The sequence below is a fragment of the Pistacia vera genome, unplaced genomic scaffold (assembly GCF_008641045.1).
Source record: "Pistacia vera cultivar Batoury unplaced genomic scaffold, PisVer_v2 Contig93, whole genome shotgun sequence".
Lineage (NCBI taxonomy): Eukaryota > Viridiplantae > Streptophyta > Magnoliopsida > Sapindales > Anacardiaceae > Pistacia > Pistacia vera.
In genome coordinates this window covers 1,762,052-1,784,455 of record NW_022196812.1, presented here as the reverse complement: position 1 = coordinate 1,784,455, position 22,404 = coordinate 1,762,052, and the positions used below count along the sequence as shown (strand labels likewise).

Genomic DNA, 22,404 nt, shown 5'->3' with positions numbered 1-22,404 from the left:
AATCGCTGCACCTAACAATCTGAACTAACGAGTTTTAGCAGATACCATAGCAAAGGGGTTCAGAAAGGCCCATCTTTTTGAAGTTATATTAAATTATTAATCATTTCAAACCGGCCAGTAAATAAGGAATGATTTTCTTTCAGGATAGAGCTGGGCATTTGGGACCGGGGCCCGGCTCCAAAAACCGGTCCTAGGAGGCCTGGTCCCAAAACGGGACCAGGCCTAAGGAGGAGGGCCCGGGCCCTCCATCGGGCCCTCTTCCAAGGCCCGGGCCTGGGCCCAAAAGTTTTTTGTCTTTTATCAATTTAATCCTTTGTAAAATTACATTAAACCTCCTAAAATAAGTATAAATTCAAAGACTAAAATGAAATTTTATAAAATTTATTAAAAAAAAAATAATAAAATAACCGTTGGCTGCAACGGTTAAAAATTAAAATTTAATTTATAACCGTTGTAGCCAACGGTAACTGCCAAGTGCCAACGGTTACATTTATTATTTATATAATATAAGTTTTTTTTTTCATTTCCCCCCCCCCACAACTATACTATCAATAACCCTAAAACCTTTAATTTTTTTCACACCAATCTGTCAATCTCTCATTCTTTCATTCTTTCATTCTCTCTACTCCAAATCTCCAATCAATTTCTCATTCAATTTATATTTATAATTTATTTATATTATTCAATTTTTTTTTCTATTTTTCAATATCATCATAATTTCATATTATTATTTAATTTCTTTTCATTTTAATTATTTATTATTTTATCTAATTAATTCTTCAAGCAAGAATAAAAAACCACTACTTTGTTGACGTTAGGCATGACTGTTTGTGTTTATGCTTAACAAGTAAGCACATATAAACCCTAAGGGGTTGGCTTGATGGTCAATGAAGTTTGCTTCATTTCTTGAGTTTCTATGTTCAAACTTTGGGGTCACCTACCACAATAACATTTTGGCTTACCTAGTTCTTTGAACTTGTAAGATATTCAATAAACCCCAAGGATTAGGTTAAGATGCGCGTAAGTTGGCTCAGACACACCAGTTACCAAAAAAAAAAAAAAAAAAAAAAGTTGGCACATATAAAACATCTCTCATTTAAATCATGGATGCTTAAATTGAGAATCAAACTTGAGACCGTGTGCCTATCCACTCTACCCCCAATTCACCATAACCACTGGGCTATTTGACGAATGGATTATTGTTGTTTGTATGATAATATTATGTATCTAAGTGTATAATTGATTTCATGCATAAAAACTAATGTGACAAGGATACGAGACTATCGTTGTTTATATGATAATGTTATTTTGATGTTATATAAACAGTGATATGAAAATTATGATACAAATTATAATGTATACATTTCTTGTATAAAATCATTGAATTTGTGATGGACATAATAGCCTAATTATGTTGGACAAGAATGTCACACCCTTTTGAGGTGAGGTTCTATAGTTTGATGGTTATCTCTGTTTTTCTTTCCCTTTCCCCTGTAGCTAGGATAGCGTTATCTCTATCTTTGGATCAGGGGCACTCCAAAGGCTTCGCAACCTTTTGATGAACAAATTTACTACCTCGCAAGTGCACGAATCGTTATCGCGGTCTAGTGTGCAAAAGCAAAGGTCGATCCCATAGAGATTTGTAAGCTAACCAATAATCCTACTAACGATGCCTTAATTTAAATAACAAACTAAAATTAAGTGAAAAGATGGATGAAATTCCAAATTAAAGTAAAATGACTAAAACTATCAACTAGAAGAAAACCAATATTCAAATGAGTTAAAAACCAATTAACCAAAACCTAGGGTTCCAGTTTCACCATAATTATCAAGCTTTATGTTAACCATCTAACTATCATATCTCAATTCATTCTCTAGGGTTCGCACTCTCTAAACCAAGATATTACCGTAAGGCGTTCGGGATTAACCTAATATCCTTAACACAAGACTAGTTAGGGCATATAGTCTAGCCTATGTATTAAAGACCCATTAAACATAGGATTATTCAAAATCATGAATAAAGGTGCATCTATTAGGGTGCATGCACAAATACTTAATCATTCGAGAAATCATGAACCAACTAATATTCTATCAGGGTGTATACACAAAATACTAATCATTTATTCACATGAGCTATCTAAGACTAACACATGATATATGTCTAATCTTAACACATACAACGTAATAATTCACATTAAGGGTCGTCACACAACAATAAAAATTAAAGATTGAATAAGTACTATGATGAATCAAGAACTCAATTGAATTGATAACAATAATTTTGACGTTTACACACAAAGCATTCCAATTAGGCTACATTGGATCCCTATAATAGAATTTAGTTAGACATCAATATTAAGAAAGCAAACTTTAATTCCCTTAAAAGTATGAATGATCAGAACCTTAGGAAGAATCTCCCTTCTCTTTCTTGCTAAAAAACTTTTTAAAAATAATTTACAATGCCTTGTTTATAGTTTTTGATTACTAAGGGTGTATTTAGGAAAATATGAGTCCAAGTTGGAGTTGAAAAAGGTAAGATTTTTCCTCTCTTCGCCATCCGAGCTTTTACGGAGCCGCGGCGCCGAATTCTCCCGCGATCCCCCACTCGATAAAAACCTTGTCACGCCGCGGCGCACAATTCTTCACGACACAGCATTGGACTTTGTTGATTCGATTGTAACAATGAGAGACATGTTCAAATACAATTTGAGAATGTATTGTTGGATAGTGTTTTTGGTTAATTAGTCATGTGAAAGATAGTTATAGTTTCTTGAAATTGTGTAAGTATGTTTACGAATTAAATAGGATCCTCTTTATGTAGGGAGAGTGTTAGGATCTAGAAAGATTTATCAATGCATATTTTAAGGCTTTGATTGAATGAGAATTCTGTCTTTTTAGACTCTTGGAACATTTTTCTTAGGTTACACAACAATATAATCCGTTAAAATAACTAGTTGTTATGATTGGAATTAACAAGAATTTGCATACTGGATGAGGGAAAGTAGTTGGTTGACTGATCGGTTTTTGATTGTTGAATTGAATATTTTTAATGGTTTCATTTGATTATGAGTCCATTATCAGGAGATGAACATGTTGGATACTTATTTATTATAGTGAGAAGAAAGTTAATAGAATTATTGGGTTCAAAATTTAATTAAAATCTTATGGGTCTGTTTGGTTTACTATTTTGGTAGGTTTTAGAATAGTTTTTTAGAAAAAGTTGAGTTGAGTAGTATTCTGAGAAGTTTTTTGTAAATTTTTTAATAGCATTTTCTGAAAATATTTAGATTATTTTTAACCCTTAGGTTTGTTAATTTGATAAACACCCCCAATAATAAAAGTTTATAAATTAACAAAAACACTCTCATTCATCCACATTTGCCAGATTCTGGCCACCACCGCTGGAAGGTGGCCAATAGAGCTGGATATTTGGGACCGGGCCTAAAAGCCCAACCCCAAAACCTGGTCCTAGGAGGCCTGGTCCCAAAACGGGACCAGACCTAAGGAGGAGGGCTCGGGCCCTCCTCCAAGGCTCGGGCCTGGGCCTGGGCCCATATTTTTTTGTATTTTATCCTTTTAGTCCCCTGGAAAATTACATTAAACCTCTTATTAATTTTAAATAAATATAAATTACAAGGGTTAAAATAAAATTTTACAAAATTTAAAAAAAAAAAAAGTTTTTTAACTTTTTATAACTGTTGGCTGCCAACGGTCACAGCAGCCAACGGTTATATAATTATATTAATTATAAGTTTTTTTTTTCATTCCCCCCCCCCCCCCCCCCAAACTACACTATAAATAACCCTAAAATCTTTCATTTTTTTCACACCAATCAATCTCTCATTCTTTCATTCTCTCAATCTCTCTACTCCAAATCTCCAGTCAATTTCTCATTCAATTTATATTTATAATTTATTCATATTATTTATTTATATTATTCAATTTTTTTCTATTTTTCAATATCATCATAATTTCATATTATTATTTAATTTCTTTTTATTTTAATTATTTATTATTTTATCATAAATTTATAATAGCTTCCCCAAATGAGTTTTACGTTCCATCCACCGAAGAAATGGAAGGCTTCAATCCATTTTCACCATTTCTTCCAGAGGAAGCAGTTGCAATTCCACAACCACATTCGGTCGGGACGAGGTGTAGCCAAACACATGCGAGATATGAGTCAACGGGCATGGGCATAGCCCAACCCCCCCGACCGTTAAAGAGGGTCGTGTCTAATGTATGGTGATACTTTACCAAATCAAAACGGTCAAAGACAAATGGGGAGGGGGAAGAATCGTGTGGGATATGTAACTTTTGTGGAACCATTATTGGCGCTGAAAAGGGGACTTCGACGATGCGACGACACGTAGAGAAGAAGCATCCCCAAATAGATGCATCTTCAAGCGGATCAGGACCATCAGGTAGACAAATTCAAACTCAACTTAATTTTAATCCTCAACTCTCTCAACATAGCAATACAATACACATGTTGCACGAGAGGAAATAGCAAGATATATAGTTGCTACGGACTCTCCTATTTGTTTATCTGAAAATCCTTTTTTTGTTAATATGGTTAAAACTACATTTTGTCCAGCATATACCCCTATTAGTAGAAGTACAAGTAGAAGAGATATACTAAAACTTTATAACAAAATAAATAATAAACTTAAAAACGAATTTCAAAATTTTAGGAATATATATATTGCACTTACATCAGACATATGGGCTTGTAGATTAAAAACTGATTTTTTAACTGTCACAGTACATTTCTTAGATCATAATTGGGGTTTACAACAAAAATTGATAGGTTTTAAATCATTATATGAAAAAACATAGTGCCGAAACTATTTATTTTACAATTCTTGAAGTTTTGCAAGAATATTTATTAACTGATAGATTTGTAGTGCTAACGCTTGATAATGCAGCTGCTAACACTGCGACAATCTCTTTATTTGAAAAAAGACTGGATCTGCTTGGTGAAGGCAAATTTTTTCACCAGAGATGTGCTTATCACATCATCAATTTGATAGTTAAAGCAGGTTTAGACGCTATACATTCAAAGATGGAGAGGTGCGCAGAGCTATCGGATTTATCGTCGGCGGTAGCAATAAAAAATGGCAGGAGTTCGTCAAATATTGTCAACAAGAGGAGCCATCGGTTCGACCTTTGAAGTTATGTACAGACATGCCTATCCGTTGGAACTCTACCTACTTGATGTTGGAAAAAGCTTTGCCAACCGCGAAACAAATTACAGATTTCTTCAACCGGAAGAATTCAGAGGAAGTTATCAGCTATGATGATTGGGCGGTTTGTGAACTTTTTTATTCATTTCTTAAAATTTTTTATGATGCTACTAATACATTAAGTGGTATTTATTATCCAACTACTAATTTAGTGTTAGATATTTTAGTTCAAATTGCTAAAACTTTTGCTCAATATAGATATAATAAAATTTTAAGTGAAATTGTTTTAAGTATGGAAGAAAAATATAAGAGATATTGGTTAGATATTCCATTCTTATATGGATTAGGCCTTTTTCTAGATCTTAGGTTTAAATTATCCGCAGTTAACGGTGTAATTACTGAGTTAGGCCATCATTTAGGATATGATTATACGTCTTATTTGATTGACTTTAAAGACAAATTGGATAGGCTTTTTTCTTTATATGAGAACAAGTACAATGGAAGTGAAAGTGGAAGTGGAAGTGGAACGTCTAAGAGAGGCGATTAGGACCTTGATGCAGCCCCCCCTCAAGGATCGAGCAAGTGGGTATATGTGGAACGTGGCGGAAGCTCCAGCTCGTACATACATGGACCAAATGAGCTGACTCGCTACCTATAGGTGGACCTGACCTTTATGACGATGAAGAAGCAACTTGACATGGATATTCTTCAATGGTGGAACCAACATGAAAGTCGATTCCCCATTATATCCCAAATGGCACGTGACATTTTATTTGTGCCGGTTTCTACAATTGTATCCGAGTCAACATTTTCAACGAGTGGTCGGATTGTTGAAGACAGAAGATGTTCTTTAACCGATGAGATGATTGAAGTGATAACGTGTTTACGTGATTGGACTTATTCAGAAAGAAGACTTCAACAGTACCCTGAAGATCCCTAACTACTTTAACTCTTTAGTATTATAGATTTGAATAATGTAACTAGTGTTGACGATGAAATTGAAGATGAATAATTTAATAAAAAAAATTATTTAATTGTTTATTTGTGAAGCATGAATGTGTGCAATGTGAATATTACATTTATGTTAAAAATTAAAATTAAAATTAACTATTAATTTATTATTTTTTCAAATTAATTAAATTTTTAGAAACTTACTAATCAACCCCTAAAAAATACTAAAAACCCCCAATAAATTTTCGTTTTGCCCCTAAAATATAAAAAAAAATTGAGGGGGGAAAAACATTATCCAAGCCCATAGGACCGGTCCTGGGCCTGGTCCTGGTCCTGGTTTTTCTCATGGGTCCCAGGCCCATGAGTGACTGGTCCCATTTGGGACCAGTCCCAAGGGATCAGTCCCAAATGGGCCCAGGCCTGGGCCCGCATGGGACCAGTCCCTGCCCACCTTTAGTGGCCAGAATCTGTCATAATGATGCACTATCAGCTGGATTTGGCCGATAGTGCACTGATTGTGCCTTTTCCGGCTAGATCCTGGGTTACTTAAATTTGTGATCAGATGAAATAGAGAGATCTTTTATAATGTGTATTACGTTTTTTTCTGTGCTTAGGGTTTTGTGTTCTATAAAGAAACCCTAGGGCGTGTTTGGATTGGATTTTAATTTATAGATTTTTTAGTTTTTCTCATCACAGAAGGAAGAAAAGAAAAAGTGAAAACAATGAGGAAGAAGAGTTTGAAGAGAAGATTGTATATTGGATGTTTAATTACTATTATACCTTTCTAATTTGAATATAAACAGGGCTTTGTTGTGATTTGATGCTTTTGATTCTACAACAGATAAAGTGGATATAATGACATGGCAGAGTCTTGACCATGAAATACTTTTGTGATTGGGTGGGTCCATGGTTACTAGTCCAGGGTAAAACGGTGCACTTTTAGTTGGAAGAGCAAACTAAAACGGTGCCGTTTGAGTTCATCGTCTTCTTTTGGCAAATAAAATGAAACCTCTGCCAAGAGTTTTTTAAGCTTTCCTCATTGAAGTTACAGTCTCAAGGTTTTTTCAAATTACCAGTGGACGCCATAATCTCCTCCGCTCTCGAAGTCATCTGTCTGCAAGGCCAAACCGACCTCTCATTGGCCTTGTTGTGGACCAAACTCAGCAATCTTAATGACAATTCTCTCACCCCCTCTTTCAAAGCATGATTTATTCCAACCTCTTGAAGAGCCCTTTTTCCACCTAAAAACTTTGAAACTCATACACATACCCGTGATTCTTGACAATAGAAATATATAAAGAAACTCTTATAAAAATAATCCATTAAATTTCAAAACTAAACTTGGACAGCTTGCACACGTCGCCATTTCCTCCCCCAATGCTCTCCAATGGACGCCATAATCTCCTTCGCTCTCGAAGCCATATGTGTGTAACGCCAAATTGGCCTCTGGTTAGCCTCATTGTGGACGAACCGGACAATCTCAATGACAATTCTCTCACTCCCTCTTTCAAAGCTTCGATTTATTCCAACCTCTTGAAAATCCGTTTTTCCACCTAAAAACCTAAAACTCATACACGTACTTGTGATTCTTGACAATAGAAATATATAAAGAAACTTGTGTAAAAATCAATGTTTTAAAACCCAACCTGGGGTGAAACCCAACAAAGTTTGCCGGGTCCCGACTTGACCGGCGGTCAAACTGGTTAAAAAAAACTTCTAAAATTTAGCAAATACACCCCTAAAAATTATAAGGAAGTCCCTATAAGTTTAAAATTTAGCAAAAACACCCCAAATACAAATCGGCCAGTGACTAGTTGGCGGTGGTGACATCCCAGATGCAACCCCAATCATTCCTTAAGCCAATTCCCCTAAAAATATACCCAAGATCTGGCCGAAAGAGATCTGGCCGAAATAGGTTTGATTTCGGCTAGATCTCACCAACACCGGTGTTGGCATTCCAGGCCAGATCTCATCAACGCCAGTGTCGAGAACCCTTCCTATCACCTAGAAATTACTCCCCTCTTCCTCCTGACCAAAACTGACCTCACCCTACCCCACCCCTGTTAGCTTTGCCAATTGCCAACAAAAGCCAGTTGTTGTCGTTGCCAGTTTTGTTCGATTTCTGGTCGATTTACTCACCAGAAATCAACTCCATCACCACCATTGCATTCACCGTCACTTTCTCTTCAAAAGCCCTAACATCCTAGCCGTCAATTATCCACCAATCATCCTCCCAAATCCTAGGGTTTTGGGTGAATAGGAAAAAAATAAACCCAACCCGTTGAAGCTTCCGAGTCCCGGTTGAACTAGTTAAACCGGTCGGGCCGGGTTTTAAATCATTGGTAAAAATAATCCATTAAAGTCATGAATTCCTTATAATCTACCCATAAAAATCACGAAATATATATAGCTTTTAACCACTCATCATCTTCAAAGCTGGTTGATAGCAGTCTAGTCGGTTCCTCTCGCTCTTCGATAAACATTTTTCAATTCCCGGTCTCATCCGATGAACAACTTTAGTTTAGGTCCTTATTTTATTTTACGTCTTATCCTTCCTTGTGGATTCTCGGTTTTTGAAGGAGTAGCGGCCAGTTAGCTTGAGATGAGTATGTGCCTACCAAACTTAAGAAATCGTGACCGCCAAAATGTCACACCCTAGGTATAACAATAGATTTCGCATTTTGTTACAAGACATTGTATGTAGTAAATACTTTCATTTTCAGTTTAGATCTACATGAATTTGCTTTTAAGCTTCAAGAAAGCGTCAACCTTTTTTTCTTCTAAAACAGGTCTACTTAGTTAAGATAACTCAAGTTTTATAAATTGAATCTCAAAATCATTTGCTAATGATGTGGGATGTGACAAATGATTCTCTAATTTTTCTTTCATGCGATTAAGATATATACATGACATGAGATATTTAAAGGTTTAAGGATAATCAAGTTGAAAAAATTAAGACGGGGACGTAATTTTTCTAAATTCCCACAAATTGAAGGTTTATTTCTTCTTATATTTCTCTAATTTTTTTTTTTATTATGTTAACCTTATAAAAAGTAGAAACATTTAGGGGCCTTTTGATTTATAATCCAAAGTAATTTTTATAAACTAAAATGCTATACAATTTTTTTAGTCATATCTTAATATTTTTAATATTTGAATGTAGGTTGGATATGATATTTAAAAAACCTTTTTCAAATTAAAAATTATAGAAAGCTATTAAAAATACGTTTAATCGTTTAAACCTTTATGATCCTACACTTATTTCTAGGATTGCACATAAAACCGTTTTCGGAAATATTTTAGGGTGCGTTTGACACATTATTTTTACTCATATTCCCAATCATATTCCCCAAATATTGTTTGTTTTGTTATTTGAGAAATATTAGTATATTTTTTTTATTAGTTTTAGACTCTTTAAGTTTATTAATTTCATTAAATACCCCTAGAAAAAAGTTTAAAAATTAACAAAAACACCCCCACCCACCCATACTTGCCAGATTCCGGCAACCACCGTCGGTGGTAGTAGGAATCTGTCATAACGACCTACAAACGACTGGAACTTGCCAGTAATTTACCAATCTGACATTTTTCGGTCAGATCCACAGTGGATCTGGCAGTCAACGATGGCCAAGATTTGGCCATCGTTGACTGACAATGACTGTCATATCTTTTCCATAGCTGACGGCCAGATCTGGAATTTTCCAACCGTCGACGGCCAGATCTGGATGTAGATCTAGCCTTTTCCGGCTAGATCCATGGTGGATCTGACCGGAAAAGGCCATATCGACACCTTACCTGCCAAATCCGACCAGTTTGCGTCATAATGGTATTTTCCGGGCATATGGTGGCCGGAATTTGGCACTATGGGTGGTGGAGGTGTTTTTATCATTTTACAAAATTTTTATATATTAGGGTGTTTAATTAAATTAACAAACTTAGGGGGTTTTTTGTTAATTTTTAAATTTTATCTCGTAATACTTCCCTATTCAACTACCAAATATTATTTCCAAAATCCTATCCAAAATCATAAAACAAACGGACCCTTAACTGTTTCTTTTGTATTCGTCATTTAAAAAAAAAAAAAAAAATTAAAATCCTATATCAAACGGGCTCTGATATTCCATTATGGGCCGGTTTTATTCATAAATAGGCCCATAAACACCAGACCAAAACCAAACCCAATGTTTTCCGAGACTTCCACCTGTTCTTCTACGAATCATATTTAAACCCTTCTTTCTAATTCTGAATAATTTAAGGTTTCAGATTTATCCATGTAGCAAAAAGCCATCAACAGACTGGTGTTCACGCTGCTTGGCTTCCGTCAATTCTGTCACGCCTACACTCCTGTGAGTACTGTAGAAGTGTTTGAGCCATCAACAGACTGGTGTTCACGCTGCTTGGCTTCCGTCAATTCTGTCACGCCTACACTCCTGTGAGTACTGTAGAAGTGTTTGTGAAACCGAGCCACAAGACTATCCCAATCAGAGATTCACACAGGAGGCAGCTTGCTATACCATACAAAGGCATCTCCTTCGAGTGATTGCACAAGTTGTCCAAGAAATAATGCTCCATTATTAATGCTTTACTGAACAAAATCAAAAAGTTCAAAACTGAACGTCGACAGCTTGCAAACGCCGCCGTTTCGTCCCCCAATTCTCTCCAATGGACGCCATAATCTCCTCCGCTCTCGAAGCCATCTGTGTGCAAGGCCAAACCGGCCTCTCGTTGGCCTCGCTGTGGACCGAACTCGGCAATCTCAATGACAATTCTCTCACTCCCTCTTTCAAAGCTTCCATTTACTCCAACCTCTTGAAAATCCCTTCACTCCAGTTCCTCTCCTCTCAAAACGACGCGTTTGATCCGAATGACGCCGCGATTCAGCTCCTCGAGGACGCCGAGAAGCTAGGCGTGAAGATCGTTGCCAGTTTGCAGCTTAGAGACAATTTCGTTGGACTGTATGACACGTCGGCTGCTAATTCTAACCTCTCCGCTCCTCAACGTCGCACTCTTGAACGTCTAGCTGTTGCCAGGTTAGGTCCCTTGTGTTATGAATTAGAATTTGTATTTTATTTAAAATTATTAGAATATGTTACCGTTTACTAGTTACCTGTTAGTACGGAAAAATTGAATTACAATTTATGTTTCTGCCGTTAATTTGATGTTGAATGTTAGAAAATCTGATTTATGGAATATTTTTGTATGGTATTAGATAACGATATGCTGTTGTTAATTTGATATAGAATTTTGTAAAAATGAATTTTAATGATTATCAAATACATATATTTTTCCCGGCCTAATAATGTGATAGGATCTGGGAATATTGAAATTAACAAGAATTTGCATACTGGATGAGGAAAAGTAGTTGTTTGACTGATCGGTTTTTGTTTGTTGAATTGAATATTTTTAATGGTTTCATTTGATTATGAGTTTATTAGCAGGAGATGAACATTTTGGTTACCTTTTTATTAATGTGAGAAGAAAGTTGATAGAATTATTGGGTTCAAAACTGGTGGTTCTTGAATTTTTGGTTCTTATATTCTCTGTGCTTTTTTGTATTAATAAAAGTAGGATTTGTTATACTGGAATGAGAAAATATGTTTGGTGAGCTAATTAAGTTTGATCAAGGTACTGAAATTAGAACTGTAAACTGATAGCAAAACTAGCAAATGCAGATTGTGATGGCGCCTAAAATTAATTGCAGATCAAATGGACTAACACAAAATCAACTCGCCAAGGAATTTGGCATTGAAGGGAATAACTTGTTTTATATAGTGAGGAACCTTGAATGCAATGGCTTGATTGTGAGGCAACCAGCAGTTGTGAGGACAAGGGAACCTGGCAGTGAAGGGGAGCCAAAAAACAGTTCATGCGTGACCACCAATTTAATGTACTTGTATCGGTATGCAAAACAATTGGGTTCTCAACAAAGATTTGAGATTAGCAAGGAAGGACCAATTGTGGATAATTTTGGGAATGGAAATGAAAATGCTGTGGGTAAAGATGGTTTCCCTGGAGAAAGTGTTAAAGAGGATGTGCACATAAAGGATTTTGTACCTGCAATGAAAGATATCTGTGATAAGCTTGAAGAAGCTAATGGCAAGGTTAGTTATGTATGAAAGATATTTAGGTTTTTTATTCTCTTTGGTGTCTTTATGCTGATATTTCTTTTATTGAAGGTTCTTGTTGTCTCAGATATTAAACAAGGCCTAGGTTATTTTGGACCTTCGAAACACAAGGCATGGAGAACTGTAAGGTTCTTTCTTTCTTTCCTTTTGTTTCTTTTTGGAGGAAAATACATAAGTAGAAGTTTTTTTTTTTTTTTTTTTTTTTTCGTTTGTCATGTTCATGTGTGGAGTTTTGATGAACTTAATTCATTATTTTATTGTCATATTTAATGAGGAATGTGCTCTCAGATATGTAGGCGGTTGACCGATGCTGGCATTGTTAAGGAGTTTGATGCAAAAGTGAATGAGAAGGTGAGCAATAAATCTAATTGATTATCAATGTTTTTGCTTTCATTAATGTTGCAATTTTTTCTTTCCTTGAGTACAAATTTTAATTGTAGTTAGTATTTACTTTTTAGCCTTTAAAATTAGTTCATTTATCCTTTCCAATGATGTTTCTAGTTCTTGGGGACTAATTTTTTGATTTCAAAGTTTACCACTCTTTTTTTTCTATAAGGGGTCATCTGTCCTTTGCCAATAACTGCAAACAAGCAAAGAGCAGCAATGATTTTTGGTTATCCAAAATATCCCAAAATTTCCTTTTTCTTTTAAGAAGCACTATTGGATACTAGTGAAAATCACATGAGAGAGTAACACTTTATCTACTACATTTGGAAGAGGTTAGAAGATATCTCACACTTCCTTTGTGGTAGGACACCACCAACACCCATCACGCATGTTTACAGGAGAGGAAAACAGGGGGGTAATTAGTTAGTAAGGTTTGTGGGAAGTTTGTTAGCACATAGCCACGTGGTGGTAGCAATGAGGTAGGGTGTTAATTGGGTATATATATCTAGGTATATGACTTGTAAAGGGTAGAGAATATTTTAGTAAAGGAATTAGTAGGGAGGGACCTAGCACCTCAAATAGCTAGCGTTATTTTACTGCTTTTCTTTCAATTCTGTTCCTAATGTTCTTGGTATCTTGCTGTTCTAATAATGCAGATTAGTAATACAAATTACAGAGTATATTCAGATTTTGTGCTTGATTTGTTGTGTTTGCTCTTTTGTGTATTGGGGAATTTTGGTTGAGTTTTGGGGTTCCTAACACTTTGCTTTGCTGATGGTATGATGTCCTTTGGTTTATGATTGAGCAAAATTATCTTGTATTATCAGCTTTTTGTCTGTAAGGTAGATAGTTTTCTCATGTTTTTGGTTATCGCCTTCGTGTTGTCATATTCTTATACACATGTTGCTAGTTGAAATGCAGAGTCTTGTGTCTAGCATACTTTGTTTTCATCTTATATAATGTGTCTTAGTGCTTTCTTTTGGGCTGTCTCTCTATGGGGGGATGTCCTCCTTAAGATTCTTTTTTTTATTGTGGTCTGCTAGTCCATATTTCTCCTTAGAATCATATTTAATCCAATTTCTCTTGTTTTTTATAAAAATAAATATATAAATAAAGAAATAAAGAAAAAGAAAAAAGAAAAGTTCTTTTTCTGCTTGTGGACAATATCTTTGTCTTTAGTTTGTTATTTGTGATATCTCTGATTTGGTAGGTTGTGCGTTGTCTACGATTGTTGAAAAAGTTCTCCTCAAAAAAATTCGAGCCAAACAACCTTGGATGTGGAGATAATTTTGAGAAAGAAGAAGTGAAATTTGGAAGGAGATTTCCCAACAATGAGCAACTCGTAGAGCTTCCCATTGAGCAACAAATTTATGATATGGTGGATGCTGAAGGATCTAACGGATTGACTGTTATGGAGGTGTGTTTCCTAATTCTTGTCATTGCTTAATGCTGTTCTTGCTTCTTAGGTTGTATGCTTATATTACAGATTCATCTCTAGAAATTTCCTTAAAAAGTTGCACCAAAATAGAGAAAATGTGAAATTGCTCTCATTTCTTAATTTCAAACAATGAGGACTTTTAGTTTGAACATAAATCAGGAAGCAAGTCATCAGTAGTATCGTTTGAGTTGGATAATTTTTCTTGCATTAAGTTGTCTGACGTATTTTTGCAAATGCCTGGTTTTTAGTACTGCTTCCTAATTTTAAATATTTTTTTGCATATTTGTAATTGCTTGAGCAGGTGTGTGACAGGCTTGGACTTGATAAGAAGAAGAACTATGCTCGGCTTCGTAGCATGTTTTCAAGATTTGGAATGCCTTTGCAGCCAGAGAACCATAAAAGAACTTTAGCATATCGAGTTTGGGCACCTGGAAATTCTAATTCTAACTCATTTAATGCATTTCACAGTAAATTGAAAAAAAATAATAGCGAAAATGAAGTTTCTCATGTTGATATTAGCCATCCAGATGATGCTTCTCATGGACCAGATCAAACATTTCTTGAGTATAACCATTCAACTTCTAAAGGTGATTTAGCTAATCCTGGAGAAGAAAAAGACATTGAAACCAATACTGAAATTCCTTCTGGCTCCTTCTGAGATGATAAAACTAACCATATTCTTCCTTGTCCTGAGCAAGAGTTGGTTCATGACCCAAGTGACACGGCTTCAGGGGGAGAACTAGTTTTAGTGCGTTCAGAAATAGAAACTAATGTTTCTCCATCAGAAACAAAACATCCTGCTTTGCGGAAAGCACTTACAAATCCATCACCGTCTTTGACTCCTAATAGTTTACGAAGGGAGAAGTGGATACTTGAACGCTTACAGGTATTCGACATAATCCCCCCCACACTGAACACATACACCAGGAAAAAGACTTGTTTCTTCTTTCTCCTGCTTAATACTTTTAATACTCAACCATTGCTCCATTGTTCATTTTCAGGACGAAAAGTTTATTTTGAGAGTCGAGCTGCACAGGTGGCTCATGAATCTCGAGGACAAGGGCCCAACAATTGATAGGAAGACTATTGAACGAATATTATTAAATCTTCAGCGGCAAGGACACTGCAAATGCTTAGACATTAGTGTCCCTGCTGTCACAAACTGTGGTCGTACCCGCACCACTCGGGTGGTTCTGCACCCATCTGTTCAAAGTTTGGCTCCTGATCTACTCAGTGAAATCCATGATAGACTGAGATCTTTTGAAATGCAAATTCGTGGTCGGGGCTTATCTAAGATAAAAAATAATGAATTAGTTCCTGTATTGGATGGCGTCCAGAGAACTCACGGCCGTATATATTCAGATGACAAAGCAGTTAAATATGAAGCTATGCGTGCTAATGGGTTCGTACTGGCAAAAATGGTTCGTGCGAAGCTTCTTCATAGCTATTTATGGAGTTTTCTCAGTAAACAACCTGGTTGGGATGATACTTTATCATCTGGGAAACATGTGACTGACTTAAAACTTCCTCACAGCTCTTGCAATTTGTTTTCCCTAGAAGCAGCCATTAAGAACATTCCAATTGAACTTTTTTTACAAGTTGCAGGATCTACTCAGAAATTTGATGATCTGATTGAGAAGTGCAAGAAGGGTTTGTGCCTTTCTGATCTTTCTATCAAAGAGTATAGGGGTCTGATGGATACTAGGGCAACTGGGAGACTATCATTGATCATTGACATTCTGCGCAGGTTGAAGGTATTATTACTTGGTCATGTATAAATTGTTATTCTAGTGTAGTTATCATTTCAAATGGTATGCTGCATTTTTTCCATTTAAACTGTTTCACCCAGGTTTTCTTTGTTAGACAGTTTATTTACTGTAAGATGAAAGTAGCGTCATTTTTTTCTTTTCATCCAAATGACTAATTTTTGGCATAGAAACTGCACTGAATTTTGAGCGCCAGTGTAGATTTTTCAGACAAATAATGTAACTCATACAATATATTAGGGCTTTTACATTATATTTGATAGCAAGTGCAAGAAGAAACCTTTACATAAAATCAAATATTGGAACATGTTCTACTATCGGATTAAGTAGAAATCAAATATCTCATCTTTGAAAACTAGGATGGCAATTGACTTAATAATCATTTTCGATTAATTTTTATATTATCTTGTGTTATAGATCAATGTTATTGTGCCTAACAACTGAACTGATTGTATGACATAGTTGATTCGGCTGGTAAATAATGGTCATTCAGATGATGGAATCAAGTTCTTGCATGCCAATTTGACACATTCAATGGAACTTAAACCTTATATAGAGGAACCACCATCAATAGCTGCAACATCCAATGTTATGCTTCTTGATCTTCGCCCACGAATCCGACATGACTTTTTCCTGTCAACCAAAGAAGCTGTTAATGAGTATTGGCAAACTTTAGAGTATTGTTATGCTGCTGCTGATCCAAGAGCTGCCAGACATGCATTTCCTGGATCTGCTGTTCACGAGGTATGCACTTGGCCTTGTTGTAAACAAGAGTAATCATTATATTGTACGATGAGATGGTTTAGAAATATACTAGAAAGGGTTGTCTAGATCTCCTCAATTATGCAGAGCTTATCTCTGAAATCCTATTCTAGGACTTCAGTTCAAGTTATGAAATCCTCTGTCAACTTTTACGAGGGAACAAAATATGTTGGCTATATATATGATTCTACACACATAATTTTCAAAAAGTACCTTGCTGAATTTTGGGTAACTACACCGGATAGTTTGTTTTGTTTAATTTTGTAATTTTCCCTATAACATACAAGCTTAAGATTTTGTTAATGTAGATGTGATTGGTTATATGCAGCTATTATCTAGATCTTAAGATCTGAGGTTGATGGGCATAAAATGTGTTAATTATATTTTCATTTGTGCTCTTCTCTTTGCTATAGTAAGTTTTGATCCAATACAGGTTTTTCATTACCGGTCATGGGCCTCAGTTCGGGTTATGACAGCTGATCAGCGTGCTGAGCTCCTTAAGTGTATGGTGAGGGACAACGTAAATGAAAAGATCTCATACAAAGAGTGTGAGAAGATTGCCAAGGATCTTAATCTGACTTTAGAGCAGGTTAGATTGATTTTAAATTTTCTTATCTTTATATATATATATATATATCTCAATTACCTTAATATTATCTCCCATGTTTTTGGTGTGTTCTTTCTTTCTTTGTGGTTGAACTGATACATTTTGACTCTTTGAATGCCACTTGCAGGTGCTGCGCGTTCATTCTGATAAGCGACAGCAACGTCTTAGCAGATTTCAGGGTGCTTTTGGTGCCAATGGGAAGGAGTGTCAGCCACTAAAGAATAAATGTTCATCATCACAAAAAAGAAAGAGATCTTTAGACGAAAGATCATTAAAGCGGACAAGAGTTGGTGCTGCAACTGGACAGTTGGCTAGCCAGGGGGTTGCTACATTACTTGATACTACAAACAAATTTGTGGAAGACCATGACCATCATTTTCCAGGACATGAAGAAGGTGATCATTTGATAAATGTACAAGATCCAGGACCAGATGAAGATGGAGAGAGTCATTTATCTTACAGTCAGCACACGTCTTCGGAGATGAAGCCATCACATCAAAAAAGGTTCTCATGGACAGATGAAGCAGATAGGTAAAGGAAAATAATTATCTTTCCAGCAGTAAGTGAATCACATAGAAAGGGCTTGGGAAACTGGGACCATAAGGTAGGACGCATTTTGGTTATTTGCTAGAAAATGTTGGTCTAGCAGTACGACTTCTTAACACTGTTGAGAAGGTGTATGAATGTGGTGATAAAATGATTTAGCAAAGCGACCTGACTGGAGACTTTTTGTATGTTTACCTTCGTTTTGCATTAGGCGTATTGTCTATCGGTCTAGATGAGGATACATAGGCCATTCTTTTAAGATACGGAAAGAAGTAATCTTTTGTTTCTTCCTTATGAAATTTTTCTGTAGTTATTTTGTTTCACATAATTTATTGTTTCTCCTATCAGGCAATTGGTGATTCAATATGTTAGACGTCGTGCAACTCTTGGGTCAAAAGTTCACCGTGTGGATTGGGCTTCTCTTCCTAATCTTCCAGCGTCTCCTGGTGCCTGTGAGAAACGAATGTCTTCTCTAAGAAGAAATGGAAAATTTAGAAAAGCTATCATGAAGCTCTGTAATTTGCTTAGTGAACGATATGTGAAGCACCTGGAGAAAACTCAAAATATGAAACTAAACATTAATGATAGCAGAGTGCCTGTGCAGGTTTTGTCCAGGAAAGGTCATAAACTGAATGTCTCTGATGGTGTTGAAGACACTGAAGATACTATTTTGGAGGAAAAACAGTGGGATGATTTTAATGACAAGAATATTCAGGCAGCTCTTGGTGATGTCCTTCGATTGAAACGGATAGCGAAGTTGGAGACATCTAAAAGAATTGGGTCAGCTTCTGAGGAATATCTAAATGTAAGATTAATCACATTTTGGTATTGTATCATTGATGCATCTGGAGTTCAATGGTCAAAATTTTGACCAAGGGATTGATCTAGAGGAGCTCTCATCTTTATGTTGGAAAAGTCACACACTCTCTCCCTTTTGCCCATGTTCTTTTCTACTTCTTTGTTAAATATGGTTTACAAGAAATGGTTTTTGACATGCTTGTATATTATTACTGTATCTGCAAAAGAAAAGTTTCCTATTCTTGCAGTTACCTTCCTTGTAGAAGCTGATAGTAAATATTTAACTTGCAGAATCTTGAGGAATCTGGATTGGTTTCTTCAGCCACTTATAGTGATCAGAACCTTGGTATGGGACCACATAAGGATGCTGCTCGAAGAACCAAATGTCATCTCCTTCATCAAAAGTTTCTCAAGCTTTTGACCGAAGGGATAAGTATCAGTAGAGAAGTTGAATCTTTGGCTGTTTCTAATGCCATAGAATTGTTTAAGCTCGTCTTCTTGAGCACCTCAGCAGCACCAGAACTGCCAAATTTGCTGGCAGAAACTCTACGGCGTTATTCAGAACATGATCTTTTTGCAGCCTTTAGCTACCTCAAGGAGAAGAAATTTATGGTAAATGAGTTTTTATTGATGGATTATGTAGTATACTCAGTTTCAGATATGATAATTTATGTCAGTCTTGTGGCTTTTGCGAAAATATGAGGAAGCAATAATAATCTGTAAATTTCACACTTAAGCAATAATACTTATTGTGTGACTCTTATTTCTCACTTAAGCAATAATACTTATTGTTTGACTCTTATTTCTCACTTCCTGTATGTTCATTTGACCAATTATTAAACTGCCTTTCTGTCCCCTATTTTCTATTTTATTGATATGAAAGTAATTTCTAACACAGAGCTTTCTTCACTTTATGATAGATTGGGGGTAATGGCAGTCCTTTTGTACTTTCTCAGCTGTTCTTGCAAAATCTTTCTAAATCACCCTTCCCAATTAATACTGGAAAGAGAGCTACAGAATTTTCTAGTTGGCTTTATGAAAGAGGAAAGGATCTTATGGAAGGGGGGATTAATCTTAATGCAGACTTACAGTGTGGGGATATTTTTCATTTGCTTTCTTTAGTTTCTTCTGGCGAACTGTCAATTTCTCCTTTGTTGCCAGATGAAGGCATTGGAGAGGGAGAAGACTTGAGATGTTTGAAACGTAAGAATGAGGAAAATGAATTTTGTGATGGTGATAAGGCTAAGAAATTAAAATTTGTCGCAGAAAGTGAACTTGTTTCTCGCCGAGAAAAGGGTTTTCCTGGTATCATGGTATCCGTGCATCGTACAAGAATATTAATGGCCGATGCTGTAGAGTTGTCTGAAGGTGTGGAAACTTGCAGCAGTGAACTTCATGATAATGCTGAATTTAACAATCTTTTGGATCAAAAAAATATTGGTAGTCCTTGTCAGTCTGACCATGTGAAGCAGATGCTCAACTTTGGCAGTGCTGTTACCATAGCAGGAGGTTCTAGTGAGTCACCTTGGGACTCTATGGCAACCTATGCTGAGTATTTATCGAGAACTGACCAAACACTGGTTAGTTTCTTCAGTCCTAAGGTCTTTAAGACTGTTTATGCTGCTATTCAAAAGGCTGGTGACCAAGGGTTGAGCATCAAGGAAGTTTCCCACGTTATAGATATGCCAGGTACATGCACCATAATTTTCTTTTATGGGGATGTTCATAAATGTGCCATTTGCTTTAAGATTTCAGGAAGGATGATATTTATGCACAAGTTCGACTGTATTAATTTTGTCTCTTTATTGTCCTTCCCAGGAGAAAAAATCCCTGAATGTATCATCAATGTGCTTCAAGCATTTGGACGAGCATATAAGGTAGGTTCACTAAGGATCAGCAATTTTAGACTATAAGTGCAATTTGTCATTTCTTGAGCAGTGTACTGGCAGGCTGACACAGATGCTTAGGGAAAGATTGGGGTTGGGGCTGTTTGTACAGTTTCTTCTAATGTACTAATGATTTTTCTACAGGTCAATGGCTATGACACTGTTCGTGTTGTTGATGCATTATATCGTTCCAAGTATTTCTTGATCTCTATGGCTGGTTTCCATCAAGATCTCAACACACCATCATTGACAAAGTTCTCAAGTAGGACCAATAATAGCCAATTAGTCCAGCCAGAAAACCATGATAGTGATGGTGCTAATTCACAGCGGAAAATGGAGATGAATGTTGGTGATATGCACAAAGTCACCATTCTTAATCTTCCTGAAGATTTTGCTGAACACGTAAATGAAACTCAAACTAACAATGTGCATGAAGTCTGTATTCAAGTTGATGGTTTGTCTAGGGAGTATATTCAGAGTGAAAGCTACAAATACACTTCTGCTGAATTTTGTATGCCGATATTGCCCTGGGTAAATGGAGATGGAACTGTCAACAGTATTGTTTACAATGGACTTCTACATCGTGTTCTGGGCATGGTTATGCAAAATCCTGGGATATTAGAGGTACCAGCATTTCTGTGTCTTTTCATTTACTTCCCCATTCTAGGTTTTTTAAACTTATCCTCTGAAACTCTTTATCACCGTTTGGTTTTCCGTTTATGAATATCTGTTTAGGCCTTTTTTCCTTTTTTATTGAGGAATTGGCATCATCCGTGTTGCTGCATTGTTTCTTAAAAAGAATATAATCTGGTGATGAGCGTCATATGCAGGCATCCAAGTTTTTTGTGAGCCAGAAGCTTTGTGGACGTCTATTTTGTCTGTTCATTGGGAGTTACGAAATATATCTTACATTTTTGTTTTCTCATTCTTTTTACAGGATGAAATTATCCGCGGGATGGATGTATTAAACCCCCAGGTACATATTGTGTAATCTTAATTATAGAATTGAATATCGAAATATGCATTTATCCTGAAATCATGTTAGGCCGGAGTTTTTCACATCAGCAGCCCTGTTGCTTATACAAATGTTAATACTTACTATCCGATAAAAACATTTTGGCGCACAGCTGGGTCTGAGGAAACCATTTTCCTCACTGAACAGGAGTTACCAATTAACTTATTATATAAACCCTTCTATTCCTGTAGATTGTAGTATTTCTCTGCAATACATGCGATCTGGTAGATATGGTGGAACAAGCAATTTGGTTAAAGAACGAAAACAGAAAAAATAGAACTAGAACAAGTCAAGAAATTTGGGGTTTTGTTGATTTAATCACTTCCCACCTGCAATTTTGAACAAAGTGTTGATTTATAGATCTCCATTTTTATGCAGAGCTGTAAAAAATTGCTGGAGCTGATGGTTTTGGATAAACACCTCGTCGTGAGGAAGATGCATCAAACTACACACACCGGCCCCCCTCCTCTTCTGGGGACCCTCCTCGGACGCAGTTTCAGAAGTTCGACAATGTTATACCGTGAGCATTTCTTTGCCAATCCCATGAGCACATCTTTACTGTAAACTCGTGTTATTCTCGAGACCCTCCTCGGATGCTGCTTCAGAAACTCAAAGATGGCACCAAATCCCATGAGCACATCCTTACTGTAAATAAGTTTCATAGTTTCGGTGTCTCCTATGAGCAGCAAAATACCATTCCCAGTCGGTAAGTCGCATAGCAGTCCAGCAGATCATATAGAATGTACATTTTAATGATCAAATTTTGCAATGTTGAAGATGTATCATGTATCATACTCTTTTGATTGTTGGTGTAAACTTTTTATTGTAAGTTATAATTATCTATTTATTATTTAATTAAGTGTACTTTTAAGGTACAAAATAATATTATTTGGATGAGCGTTAAGATGTATGATTAAAGTGTACGATGTATGATTAA

The 22,404-nt window shown here is 36.1% G+C and overlaps 1 protein-coding gene across 1 annotated transcript; it reads left to right on the top strand.

The window, feature by feature from the left end:
• The first annotated feature begins 10,518 nt into the window (after positions 1 to 10,518).
• LOC116120361 lies at positions 10,519 to 22,031 on the top strand. The gene is given in 17 exon segments (XM_031406312.1): positions 10,519 to 11,167; positions 11,839 to 12,238; positions 12,314 to 12,385; positions 12,551 to 12,613; positions 13,860 to 14,066; positions 14,389 to 14,973; positions 15,089 to 15,841; positions 16,316 to 16,597; positions 17,049 to 17,204; positions 17,350 to 17,753; positions 18,117 to 18,573; positions 18,858 to 19,178; positions 19,487 to 20,255; positions 20,385 to 20,443; positions 20,597 to 21,076; positions 21,390 to 21,428; positions 21,846 to 22,031. Coding segments are annotated over 17 exon segments (5,601 nt in total). The 5' UTR covers positions 10,519 to 10,799.
• The last annotated feature ends 373 nt before the right edge of the window (positions 22,032 to 22,404 follow it).